The sequence below is a fragment of the Lepisosteus platostomus genome, chromosome 10, assembly GCF_059453375.1.
Source record: "Lepisosteus platostomus isolate fLepPlt1 chromosome 10, fLepPlt1.hap1, whole genome shotgun sequence".
NCBI classification, from domain to species: Eukaryota; Metazoa; Chordata; class Actinopteri; order Semionotiformes; family Lepisosteidae; genus Lepisosteus; species Lepisosteus platostomus.
Genome location: NC_142620.1, coordinates 17,643,020 through 17,656,565, shown reverse-complemented (window position 1 = coordinate 17,656,565; position 13,546 = coordinate 17,643,020). Strand labels below are relative to the sequence as shown.

Below are 13,546 nucleotides of genomic sequence, written 5' to 3'. Positions count from 1 at the left end.
CAGGACCATTCTGGATGAAAACCTGTTGGAGTCTGCAAAAGACCTGAAACTGGGACGGAGATTTATCTTCCAACAAGACAATGATCCCAAACATACAGCAAAATCTACAAAGGAATGGTTCACAAATAAACGTATCCAGGTGTTTGAATGGCCAAGTCAAAGTCCAGACCTGAATCCAATCGAGAATCTGTGGAAAGAGCTGAAAACTGCTGTTCACAAACGCTCTCCATCCAACCTCACTGAGCTCGAGCTGTTTTGCAAGGAAGAATGGGCAAGAATTTCAGTCTCTCGATGTGCAAAACTGATAGAGACATACCCCAAGCGACTTGCAGATGTAATCGCAGCAAAAGGTGGCTCTACAAAGTATTAACGCAAGGGGGCCGAATAATTTTGCACGCCCCACTTTTCATTTTTTTATTAGTTAAAAAAGTTTCAAAAATCCAATAGATTTCGTTCCACTTCACAATTGTGTCCCACTTGTTGGTGATTCTTCACATAAAATAAAAAATTTATATCTTTATGTTTGAAGCCTGAAATGTGGCAAAAGGTTGAAAAGTTCAAGGGGGACGAATACTTTCGCAAGGCACTGTATATATAATAGCTTAGAAAATCATTTGATGATGAGCATTCTTGATGATAGAGCAATGTATCATTCACACAGGTCATTGGTTTCAATTAAGTAATTTGGTGACTCTTTGGAAAAACTACTTGGATGCCCAATAGGACTTTAGCCCTGACTTAATTGACTAATCACTTGCTACTGTAGGTTTACGTAATGGTTAGATTTTTTCCAAGTCTTTGGTAAATGTGTTAAATTAAGGTTGAACTAAAATCTGCAGAATTGTGGCACAGAGCATCCTGGTCTTGTGTTCCATTAATTTCATATGTTCATTAGTCTTCACTTTTTTTTTCTTTAGGGCCTTCTGCTCTGAAGTAAAACATTACAAAGCTATTTATAGATTTTGAGTCACCAGTCTCTAATGGGAGTCATACAGTAAGACTACAGTCTCCAAGTATCCTTGGAGATGGTTTGTTACCATAACAGATTTATGGCACCCTTCCCTTTACTTAAAACGTACTGAGGCTTGTTAAGCCTAAGGAAGATATTGGGAGAGATGTTATGTACTGTTTTAGACAGTGGTAAATGAAGAGATGATTAAGATATGTTCCTTGATGAGCTGTGTCATCATGTAAATCCCAGATAGATATATAGTCAGATTGTATTTCATCAGTTTCTTTTCAGTTGGCTGTATTGTCTGTCAGCATAATATCATAAAGCAATACATTTGGAATCTAGTTAATGAGGATAGGATTCTTGACATTCATAACAGCAGAACAAATAAAAGAGTGAAAATGTCTAAATCAGAGAAAAACATTTAGTGCTGCCTGGGTTTTAAAAGCTGTCAGAACAGTTATTATATAATAACAGTTATTTATTGAAAATGTTGTATATAGGTATGTAATTTACAGAACACATACAGTACTATAGTCATACAGTAGACGAATACTTTATACTGCAATAAAATTTGTCATCAGGTCTCTTGATCAACAAGTAGTAAAAGTAAATCTAAGAACACAGGCACAGAAGACTTATTCAGGTGATCAGAAGAATGGCATGCAGGTTAAACAGATTTGGGGTCTATCAGGCATGTTCTAATTACAAAGTGGCAAACTCAGCAGTTCAATTAAACCACTGAACAGATTTGGGAGATTTTAATAATTAAACAGAACTAGTTCAAAGTAAACATAAAGAAGTGTTAGTCAAACAACAATCACTTACAAAATGGAACCCCTAACTATCCCTAGGAAAGTCTAAATTTAAATATTGAAAGTCATCGTCATCCAAACAGCTCACTGGAATTTATTTTTCCAATAGATGAGATTTTGCTGTAGTGTATTTTTTCTTTGAATTGATTTGTAACTCTTTTAAGCTGTTTCACACTTGTTTACTAATCCTGTAATGAGCCACAGTTCACCAGTTGGTGATTGTCTGAGATGCTATCAGGTATACTGTACCTCTGATACTCACTGTACTGACCAGTTATTGGTGGGTCTTCATTTGGGCCATTGATATTGACCTTTGTCCTGTGGTCTTTGGAAGAAACTAGCCAGGGGACTTGCTGGAGCCCATCTGTGCCATTCAGTATATCATTACATTGTTCAGATTGATACAGCTTAATGATGTCTCCTATCAGAAGGGCTTCTTTAGCTACATTCCTATTCCATCCACAGACAGCACCAGGCTGAGTTTTAAAACTTTGTACCACATAATAATAGTTATACTGTACATACAGTACATGTTTCCTGTACTAAAGAAGTACCTTCTTTTTATTCTTTCAGTATTACTGTTTAGATACAGACATCTTAGCGTTGGAGGGCTCTCTAGAGAATTAATACCCACCTATATCAGAGCTTTTGAGAATCACCAAGGGGTGGGGTCATCTCATTTAGGTGAGCCTCATCCTTCAAATTCTCAGGAGGAAATCACTGAATTGGCTGCACCTGGAATCTCTAGCTTCCTATAAAAGCAGTTCCTCAGGGAGGCACAGGTTGTATTTTACAGTACATGGACTCTCATGGTTAAAAAGAACAATGAGTATTTAAAAGAAGATTAAGTGGTTAGAGTGGTCATTATGTATGGAAAATCTCAAAAGGATTATAAGTGGGTAATATTGATAGCAATCTCAGTTTTTGTGCTGTCTTGTCACTGCTAATAGGGGAATTATATAGTTATGGTTCATTTGGGAAAACCCCTTGCTACGCTATCAGGAAGGGAGTTGTTTCATACCATCCTATGGACCTTTCATTGGGAACTATCCCTTTTAGGTAATGGATAGTGACCTGGGACCTATGGTCTTTAACAGAAACAGGCTACCTACTTGGAGTCCATTTTGCTACTGTATATATTACTACTGTATACTGTTGAGCTTTGATGCAGTTCTATGATGTCTCTTAGCAGAGGGGCCCATTACCACATTCCTGTAGACTTACAGAGTGAGGCACACAAGGATTATTAGAAAAACACTTTAAAAAAACGTAATTCTAATTGAAACAGTCTGCCTCAGTTTTACACCTACAATGCAGTTCAAGTGCAAAACCCTGTTTATTGATAATCTCTTATTTTGCCTATGCATACAACCAAAATTATTAAACATACTCCTTTCATTTGTTTGATTACTTTTTTGTTCTGCTTATTTTGGTGTGTGCCTCTACCCATTATTTTAATTGAATGCTATTCAGTTGTGGAAATTAGTGATCCCATTTCCAGAAATGACACACATCCTGTACTGATGTTCCATGGCTTTGCCCTCGTCTCTGAAGACATGTGAAGTGCAATAATAAGGCTTATTAGTGAAGATGGTAACATAGATTAGTTATGAGGTCAAAATGTGGCCGGTAATGGAAAGAGTGAGGCAGCCTAAGTGCTTGTAGATCAAGCAGTGGCACATGTTCCATTTCAATTCAGTGTTGTTTATAAAACATTCATGGCTTTTCAGACTGCAGTTGTTCCTGAGATTATGTAGGTTATTTCTTTTCTGTGTAGGTTATACATTTAAATTTTGTATATGTATATTAAGTATGTAGATGTACCTTTTAAAAAGTGACATACCTTTAGGTTCAAAGAGAGCACTAAGTTCCAGTCTTTAGTATTGTTATATTGTAAGTGCATTCTCAGAGCACCTTTTCAGTCACCCATTTTCACTTTTTTGATATGCTGAACTAATTTTCCTCTTCATCTAATTAATGTATTATAAAATATAAATGTAACTACCTTATGTACAGTAATTATTTTTTCTGTGTGTTATTTTTGCAGATGGGATGCCAAAGAAGAACACCTCCAGGTCAGTGTGATGTGATAAACAGGACAATGTTTACAATGTCAGAATTTTTTTGCTGATTTCTATCCTTTTCAAGACTTTTATAACAATATTAATTTTTCCGTTTTACATGAAAAAACATGTTAGCGTCAGAAAGCAAGTGCTTGTTTTGATGCTAAGTATCTGTACACTTATCATTTCAACAGCTTTTATTTGAGTTTTTTGGATCCATTATTTACTGTACTTGAGAAAGCATTAGGAACAAATTAAATGTCTACGTGTATGGTTGTGTTGACATTCCCTGGTCAGGTCAATCTCCAGATCCTTTTGTACACTGGTGGAATCAGTGGAATGTTGCAGTTCAAACTCATACACCAGGGGTCAGCAACCTTTTAAAAGGGGCATGCCAAGTGTTAGCTCATGCACTTCTAAAAAATTAATATGCATGCCTTGCCATTTCATTTGATCCTTGTGTGGTCTAGTCAGAGAAGAAAACATCAGGCCAAAACATTGGAAATTCTGAAGTTTTCTGACAGAAAATTCTGATGTCATTTGTCGCATGTACTGTATACTTCAAACTAAGCTACTTGGGTTGTTCAATGTTTTGAAAGTTCTTTAAGTAGTTGGAAATAGCGCAAAGTTGAGGTGTCAAAGTCCTGGGAAAAAAATGGAAAATTCTGCAAGTCTGCTGTCCAAGTTCATCTTTATGCATGGTGATGTCCGCTAAAAACATTAGTTTTGTAACCCATTTTTTTACCATGCATTCAGGGGTAGTTTTGACCTTTTTCTGACAAAAAGATCTTGATTGCATCATAAAGTCCATAAAGCATGCCAAAACAATCCCACACAATTTTGTAACTTGCTTCTGTGGCTTAATTTTGACTTATACAGAAATTACTGCTTTGTTTTCCATTCCTTGCTATGGCCCTATAGCTGGTAGACTCAGCGTTGTCTGCCTTATTATTGAAGGTTTTGCTGTGTTTTGTCTTAAAATGTCATTGGACACTCGATGTGCGACAAACAACGCTCTCACAACATACTGTATAGAGCAAACAGAGTAGTCCTTATGTTGAAAAAATCCATATTCATCTCTCCAAACATCTAACTTTGCTTTTTTAGCAACTGCCATTTTATCTAACATGGTAATAGTGCATGGAAATTTACATCTAAGTGTGAAAAATGTTATCAATACCATGGACTGCGAGCTTTCCTGTGAAAATAATAGGGAAGCCCCACTAAAAATAATGCAGTAAATTAACAAAGAAATTCATTTTTTTCTACGCCAAAGAGTTTTCATTAGGTAGAATGTTATAGAAAATTACAGAACAATCGAGCATTGTATTTTAATTTTTTAACTTAAATTCTTCGTGGCTTATTTAACTTTCATTGCACATGCCTCTTTCTCTGCCATTAAAAATCTCTTTGCATGCCAATACTCGCACACGTGCCATAGGTTGCAGTCCTCTGCCATACACCATTACATTCTTCAGAATGTCGGCTTAAGTCTATCTTGCTTGAAAAATGAGTGGACAATCCATGTGGAATACATACTGTACCACATCCTGTTCCAGCTCACAGTAGCCAAACATGTTTTTCAGTGATGTCCTTATTTAGGTACATACTGTAACTATAAAATGTTTCCTGTTTTCATCTGTTAATACGTAATGTACCATTACTGTATATGCAATTACCTAACCTTCATATATGTGTGCTGTATGTGTGTATTTCTCAGAGCATTGAAAAGAGTTCTGAAGATGTATGTGAGGATCAGGAGGCTTTGGGTAATCCTGAAGTAGATGAGCCTACACTCAACACTAATGGCAAAGACTGGGATGTTATAAATGAGCAATTCCAGGATTCAGACACAGCTACCATGCATGATATAGCCAATGTCCAAGGTATTGAAGAAAGTAAGAGATGTGCAGTAGAGAATTCTGAGACTGTTTGTTGTCAAGGTCAACAAGAAATGAATGTTGGTGTAGCTGGAGCTGCTCATGGTGACAAAGTACTAGTTGAAGATGTCAAATCAAACAGACTGGTGGACGCTGAAGCATTACTTCAGCGAGTAAAGGAAAACCATAAATCAGCCCAAGTCCTCAAGGAAATCAATGGTCCACCCCATAAAACGGATAGCACTTCTCCTCCAGAGACAGCCCTGTTGCAAACACTTAAAGATGTTTCCTACAACAGAGATGTGCGTTCAGTGGCCGAAGGGCATCAGACTTCATCGATTTTGACATACAATAATATCTCAGAAAAGACAGACAGTCAGCAACAAAGCTCGGTGGTTTCTGAGGACTTCCAAAAAGCTGCCACTGTTCATTGTGTGAACCAAGCAGATAATTTACCGAGCAACAGAAGGTTGACTGATGAGATAAAAAAAGAGAATGTATTTTCTGAAGATTCAGTTACTGACCTGGCAAAAACGAAGAGCACCTCTGAAACAGAATGTCTTACCTCCGACTCAGGAATGAATTGTGGAAATGTGAGTCGCTTGACTGTAGAAGACAAGGCAGATAAACTTTCAGATCATTTTAAGAACAATAACACAAGAAGCCCAGGTATTTTGTTTTATTCTTCTCTTAACATAAAATAGGTAGCACATTTGCCAAATGATAAAAAACTGAAGATAAGACAATGATAACTTTTCATGTGATCTAAGAGAGAGAATGCACCAATAAATTAGGAATACATATAATTGTGCTTAAAAAAGTTATTTATAGATGTTAATGTGCATGTTTTGTGGTCTACTGGTAAAGCTGTCATAACATAATGATCTCTGCTCTGCAGGTGTGCGACATGTGTAGCAGAATATGAGATGTCTGTGATGTTGTAGAGTATTTAAAGGAAAAGAAACAGAAAAGTATTGCTGGAAATGTACAGAGACTTCAAATTTTAAAAGGAATAGCAAAGTGTCCATCTGATTTATTTTTTTCTGATAATGATAAACCTGTACATTTTGCTGCAGCACTCTGATCAATGGTAGTTATCGTGTCTGACAGCTCTCTCCAAATGACTGAATGGCATTCTGTGTTTGTTCTTGCTGTTGAAGACTTTCTTCTCTGTTGGCTGCTGTAGAAAGTGAAGGATGTTGTATGGGACAGTCACTGACAGAAACGTTAGAATCTTCTCTGCCTTTGTGTATATTACCTGACATGCAGATTATACAGTAGCTGTTCTAGATCAGTCATGTTGTTTTTCCCTTTCACAGAGGAGATTATTGATTCTAGTCTCTCTGTGATGAGTCCTGACTCTGGAGCTTCTGTTTCAGCTTACAAGGCCACCACTGTCAAGGTAGTATTCAACACTGGATTAAAGAAGCCAAGAAAGAAATACCTACAGTATATCTACATTGCTTTTAAAATTGTTCCTCATATTCTTAGGAATAGTAACTGATTTGTATTGTAGGAAAGACTTGGTTAATAATTCATTAATATTTGCAAAATACAGATGAAAAAGGGAAATAATGTTTAATATTATTAGTATTAATATATAAGTATTGTTACTACTAGTATTGTACAGTTAAATAAAGGTGTGTATTTGGAAGAGTACTGTATATACAGTATACATTGAAATAAAAATTCCAGTAAGCAATGATTGTTCTATTCAGCTATTTAGAAGGCATATTATGAAGTAGTCACAGAAGCACTTTAAAAGACTGCTCATACCCTTGACTCATATAATTGTAGGTTTTTTTTAATCCCACTGTGGATGATCCCGTGACATCTGGCTACATTATAGAAAGTGAGAACAGGCCTTTAGCCATAAGGATGTGCACCTTCAAGGTACACTTTCACTGCTATCTAAGGAGAAGAAGTGATGAAACATCTTTGAACAGGGCTTTATCCATATAGAAAATGGCTTCATGTTATCAGTCTTGTACAGAATTACATTACTTCCTTTAAACTGTTTTTGTCCTGTTCTTTTCAGGCCAATGAAAATGGGAAAAGTGTTTAGAACAAAAAGAAGGTTTTTACCAGTGAAAAGTTGGTAAAATGAAGAAAACAAGAAACCAAAAAAGGCAAAAAACATTCATTAATGGTTTACAAATCTTTTTATACTATGTATGCTTTTAGATTCAAATTTTTGGTTTTTGGCTTTTTGGATGGCTGAAGACACTTAGATTTGGCAGCACTTTATTTTATATCAACTGGTATTGTTTGAATAAATTATTATTTAAAGATTGTTTAGTGCATTCAACAAATGATTTAACAGTTGCTGCTTGATTTGTGTGTATAGTTAAAAAAAAACATTGGAAGAATTAAATGTTAGTAGAAAAATCTAAACTCAGCTAGAGGCTTCATATTTTTGTCATATTTTTAGAAGTGACAGATGTCATGGTTAAGCCTAGGTCCTGACTTATGGTCATTAAATATCTCATGGCACTATTTGTAATAGCATGGGTGTTAACCTGAATTGAACCTTGGGTTTGCACAATCTCATCTTCCTAAAGTTCCAGTTTAATGCTCAACATGCGTAACACTTTTTTACTTACTGGTCTGCTGTGTTAAAGGAGCTGCTGATGTTTAATGGGTGCTGCACATCACCCAGGCGGGAACTGCAGTTCAGTAGCAGATAAAGTGGATCTCCACCTACTGTAAAGGTTAACCTCTTTGGGAAATATCAGAATAAAAAAGTGATGCATAAATGAAATGTAATTATTATGACAAAAGAGTGAACATTATTTCAGAGGTTTGTCCCCCAAACGTGCTGTGGAATGCAAAACAGAGTGAATCTCATTGTATCATTCAAATCACTGTTTTAAATCACTTTTTTTTCTTAAACAATAAACGTTGTGCACTCCCATTATCCTTCAGTTGCACCAAAATTGGGAAAACATTTTCTTATACATATCTGTAACTTTTTCACAGCCCTTCCACTATGTAAAACATTAAATATGTTACATGAAACATTTAATTTTTTATTATGTCTGATGAACATTGCTGATTTGGTCAAAATGACTAAGTAACCTTTCTTGAAGTTTGAAGTTCATGAAATTGAAGTTCAGTAGTGGATAAAGTGGGTCTCCTCCCACATTTAAACTACTTTGGATCCATCAGGATAAAAATGATGTACAATGAAAGAATTGTGGTGAGCAATTGTTGTAGCCATCACCACAACACAGGTAGCATGTTGTGGTGATATTACAGGTACAGAAGTGAACTTTATAGAAATCCTTGTCTAAAACAGTAATTATGTACTGTATATTTTGTTAAAATGATGCATATGTGATGATGATGATGGTGATGATGATTATTCGGTACGTGTTGATTAAGGTGAATGTGAAAAGACGTCTGCTGTTCAAAATGGAAGAACAATTTGATTTCCTTTTAGAAAGGTATGGTACCATATATTACAGATGTGCTTAAACCCATTTTATCTCAAACAAAACAATTTATTAGAAGAGCCTCAAACCTGTCAAGAGTTCTCCACTTTACCAAGACTGAATAGTTAATATGTCAAATTTTAAATCAGGATCTTTACTGTTGTATTTTGTGCACAAATTGAGAAGCATTGAAACTGTCATTTTTTGGCAGTTGTTTGTATTATTACTGTATATGGCCAAAACTGAATCTAAAAGCACTAGACATTGTTTTGTATTATTCTTTTGATAAACAGTATGAAGGTCAAATCACTTCCTACAGATGCTTGATTTTAAAATTGTTAGAAGAAAGTTAACATTTAAGTTTTGAGTACATCTGTTATATCTGATTGCACTGTTTTGTTTTTGTTTGTATTTAATACATTTAACTGTTCTTAGTTGTTTATTGTAAATATGTTTAGTTGAATCTGGTAATATTTAAAAAAATGCACTGGTTTTATTTAAAGGATTTTCTTCCGGTTAACATATGTATTTACATTTCCAGATTGAATTGCATATTTGTATCAAGTGGTAAGAAAAAGAAGACAAGCACTTGTTTTCTTAAACATTTTTAAATAAAAAAATGTTAACCATCTCAACAAGGAAAATATGGACATTTTTCATGTCCAGTCTATGAAGGGCTTATTATTCAACAAGATATACTGTACTGTATATCTTGTATTTTATAATATTTTTTAAATGCATCTTAATGTGGCTCATTGTTTCTGACATATTGGTTTTAAAATGTTCATTCCATCTGCCTTTAAGCCCTAATTGCAATACTGATAAAATGTATTTATTTAAAAATGGTTTGTGATTTTTTTGCCAGGAAGATGGGGAATTAGGACTGATATGTAGATAATTCTGAAATACTTTCCAGTTCCAACTGTTCTCTAATGCTTTGATGCCTCAGTTTGATGTAACTAAAGTAATGGTGAGGCATTTTCACATGAATTGAATGGAATTAATTGAATCCTACAGTAGATTGTGCTGTCCTGTCCCCTCCTCCCCTCTGGAGTAACAAGAAAACTCTGCCATAAATTCAACCACCATAACTGATTCAAACTGACACTTGATTACAACTAAGGAATGCTGAAAGCACTTTCACATACAAATAGTACTGTATGTATAAAGTATATAAGAATGTATATATAATATAAAGGCAGACGTATTGATGCATTTTATTTGAATCAAGGCTATTAAATAATACATTTAATGTAATGTGTTGCTTATTGTCTTTTTGAAGTTAATAGAAAATTATTTCATACTAATGAGCAACAGTAGTATAGGGTAAAGGTTAACTGAGTTCACACAAGCTGTTTAATAAGATGTGTTTTAGCAAGTACAAAAGTATTCTAAAGCATGCTGGCCTTTATTATACAGAGCTGGCTGACCTTATTCGATTACAGACCTGCTTGTCAATATATTTTAATTTACATTTGTGTTGTATTACATTTAAAGTAATTACAGTATAAAGTTGAAAATTGAGATGCTTGTTGTTTTGAAATAGTGAAAATGTAACCTCTTCACAGAGGGTAGAAAGTGAAATGTAGTACATTTTAAAAACAGACACCTATCAGTACTCATAACCTGAAGTCAAAACTCATCAAGAAAATTGGTGACCTCAATGCACCTTCAACACATTCAGATGCAGTATTTTTAAAACAAAAGGATGGAAAAGCTGTCAAATTGCTTAGACAGCAAATGCGTACTTCTTGCAGTCTACAAGAAATCTATTCCGTTAATGGTCATCCTGTGAAATGAGGCTGTTGGAAGTACTAATTAATTCACTTGGTTGTGTTATGCATATTTCACACGACAGGATTTGACAAAAATCCTAAATCTTAAGTAAGCTGTAATAGTTCTTTGCAAATGTTGAAATGTACGATTATTATTGTTAAAATTAAATGTCAAAAATGGAAAAAAGTGAGATTTGGCAACAAAGCTGACATATTCACTTGCATTACACTCATAAATGATGTCAGTATGACTAAGTGCTTATAATCAGATGAGCACAGCACTACATTTGTAACTTATGTCCTGAAAAAGAAATGATGTTGTTCTTAATATAATGTGCACCTGCAAGACTTACTTTTGAGCTCTCAAAATGCATATTGTTTTCTGTAACAATTATGGGGAACAGCTTCACATTTACAGTTTTAAAATAATAATAATACTTGTAATTGGAATGATACTTATGTAATGTGTGAGTGCTTACTGTTGTTGTTATTGTCAAAAGCACCATTTCCATGTGTATCTTAAAATGAAATAGTCATCAGAGAAAAAGATGACAGTCCTAGCATAACATTGTAAACCTGAAATAAAAAAAATAAAATAATTGACCGTCCTCAAAAACTAAGGATAACAATGCACTAGAAAAACAGCATTCACAGAAGATAATTTAATAATATGTGAATCTCTCCTACCTACGGTATGCACAAGAGGACATTTTGGCACATTATAATAATAAACGTTTGCCTCACCATGATGTGTGGTTTAATAGCACAGAATGTTAGCATGGATCTCATACAGTGATACATACTCCTACTTAAGGGTGAACTTGCCAGTGGCAATTTTGAGGCCTTCATCCAGTTTTATAGTGGAGAACTGAAGGTTTAAAAAAAACTGTCTGCTTATCTGCTGCTCTGGTAAATATAGACAACTTGACTTTAACACAGATGAACATCTCTAGTGTTTTGTATATCCAGCCCAATTCTTTTTACCACATCCCAGAACCTGTCTACATTGTACTTTTGCTTTCTACAGTTCAACAATGGCAAGTCATTTCCGGTGGGCTGAATGTTGACTTGTCTTAGTGTCATGTTTCCTTGGTGACGTCTATACCCAGGACTTTACGGCTTGATGCGTTTATTATCAGAGTGTAGTAGGCATGGATGGAATCACTGAATTTTATCATGGTTTGTGTGTACTGTAGTTATTAAACCCTTATTATATGGTTCATGGTGTTTACATCCCCTGAACTCATACAGCACAGTAAGCAGATACTGAATTTTGACAAGAGGACTTTTTTTCTTGAAGCCTACATAAAAATAACAAAATATGAGTTGTATTAATCACATTTTGCTTAGTCACATAATATATTCTATATAATACAGAGAAGTGCAAATATAGAGTATTCACTTTAATTTTTAAGGACACATTTTTCGATCATATGCTTTGAGCAAACGTTTTGCAACATGACATTATGCATTTTTAGAGTATTTAAATGCAGTGTATTTGATCAACAGTATGTTTACAAAATCTCACAAAGTTGATCACATTTAATATTTTGGCATTCTTCGATATGTATTTATTGTTCATTTCTAAGCGTTCTTAATGAAAGCTTCTTTTTCAATTGTTAATCATACTTCATTTCCTCCAAATGAAACTTGTTCATAATTTAGAAACTTGCATCTTTGAAAGAAAATGTAGAAAAGGGAAACCGTGCATAAGATTAAATTAATTGTGTTTTCTGTTATTAACTTTATAATTTTCATAAAGTATAAACCTGGCAATATATTTTTTTCAAGAATGTTGTCAAATCTGTAGATGCTGGAACAGTCATAAAAAATTAACTAGGTCTAAATTAATAAGATATATAGACTATTTTGAGGTCGCTGTAGCCAGATGACTAAATTCTTTTTAGAGGTATGACTTATAATTTAGTACAGGAAAACATTATTTTAATAGTCAATAAAATGCTGGTAAAGATGCCCATATTATAACTATTAAAAGCTTAACTTATGTTTTTGTTTTTTTACAGTTATAAGCAACCTTCCTTTTGTGCCAACTCACATTAGATATATGTCTCCATCTATAACACCCTGCGACTCACTGCTGGCAGCCCACTAAAGCTCAGCAGGTGTGATCCTGGCCAGTACCTGGATGGCAGACCTGGGAAAGCTAAGGTTGCTGCTGGAAGAGGTCTTAGTGGGACCCATAGGGATAACCCACCCTACGGTCTGTGTAGGTCCTAACACCCCAGTATAGTGAGAGGGACACTATACTCTAAAAGGCCCTGTCCTTTAGATGAGACATAAAACCGAGGTCCTGACTCTCCATGGTCATTAAAAATTCCAGGGCGTTTCTCATGAAGAGTAGAGGTGTAAACCCTGTGTTCTGACCAACTTTCCCCCTGGCCTTTACCAATCATGACCTCCTAATAATCCCCATCTATGAACTGGCTTTATCACTCTGTTCTCCTCCCCTCTGATAGCTGGTGTGTGGTGAGAGTACTGGTGCACTTTGGTTGCTGTTGCATCATCCAGGTGGGTGCTGCACTTTGTTTGTGGTGGTGGGGAGCCTTCATTAACTGTAAAGCACTTTGAGTGAAGTGTGCAGAAAAGCACTATGTAAGTGTAAGGAT

General features: G+C 35.1%; 1 protein-coding gene across 2 annotated transcripts in view; it reads left to right on the top strand.

Annotated features, from left to right (window-relative positions):
• The window catches only part of ccdc9b (coiled-coil domain containing 9B), a 58,107-nt gene extending 47,706 nt beyond the window's left edge, over nt 1-10,401 (top strand). For both annotated transcript variants that reach the window (XM_088648524.1, XM_088648525.1), the window contains exons 11-14: nt 3,815-3,842; nt 5,551-6,379; nt 7,030-7,112; nt 7,749-10,401. In XM_088648524.1, the coding sequence (XP_088504650.1) occupies nt 3,815-3,842; nt 5,551-6,379; nt 7,030-7,112; nt 7,749-7,775 (967 nt within the window). In that variant the 3' untranslated portion in view covers nt 7,776-10,401. The remainder of the gene's footprint in view (nt 1-3,814; nt 3,843-5,550; nt 6,380-7,029; nt 7,113-7,748) is intronic.
• The last annotated feature ends 3,145 nt before the right edge of the window (nt 10,402-13,546 follow it).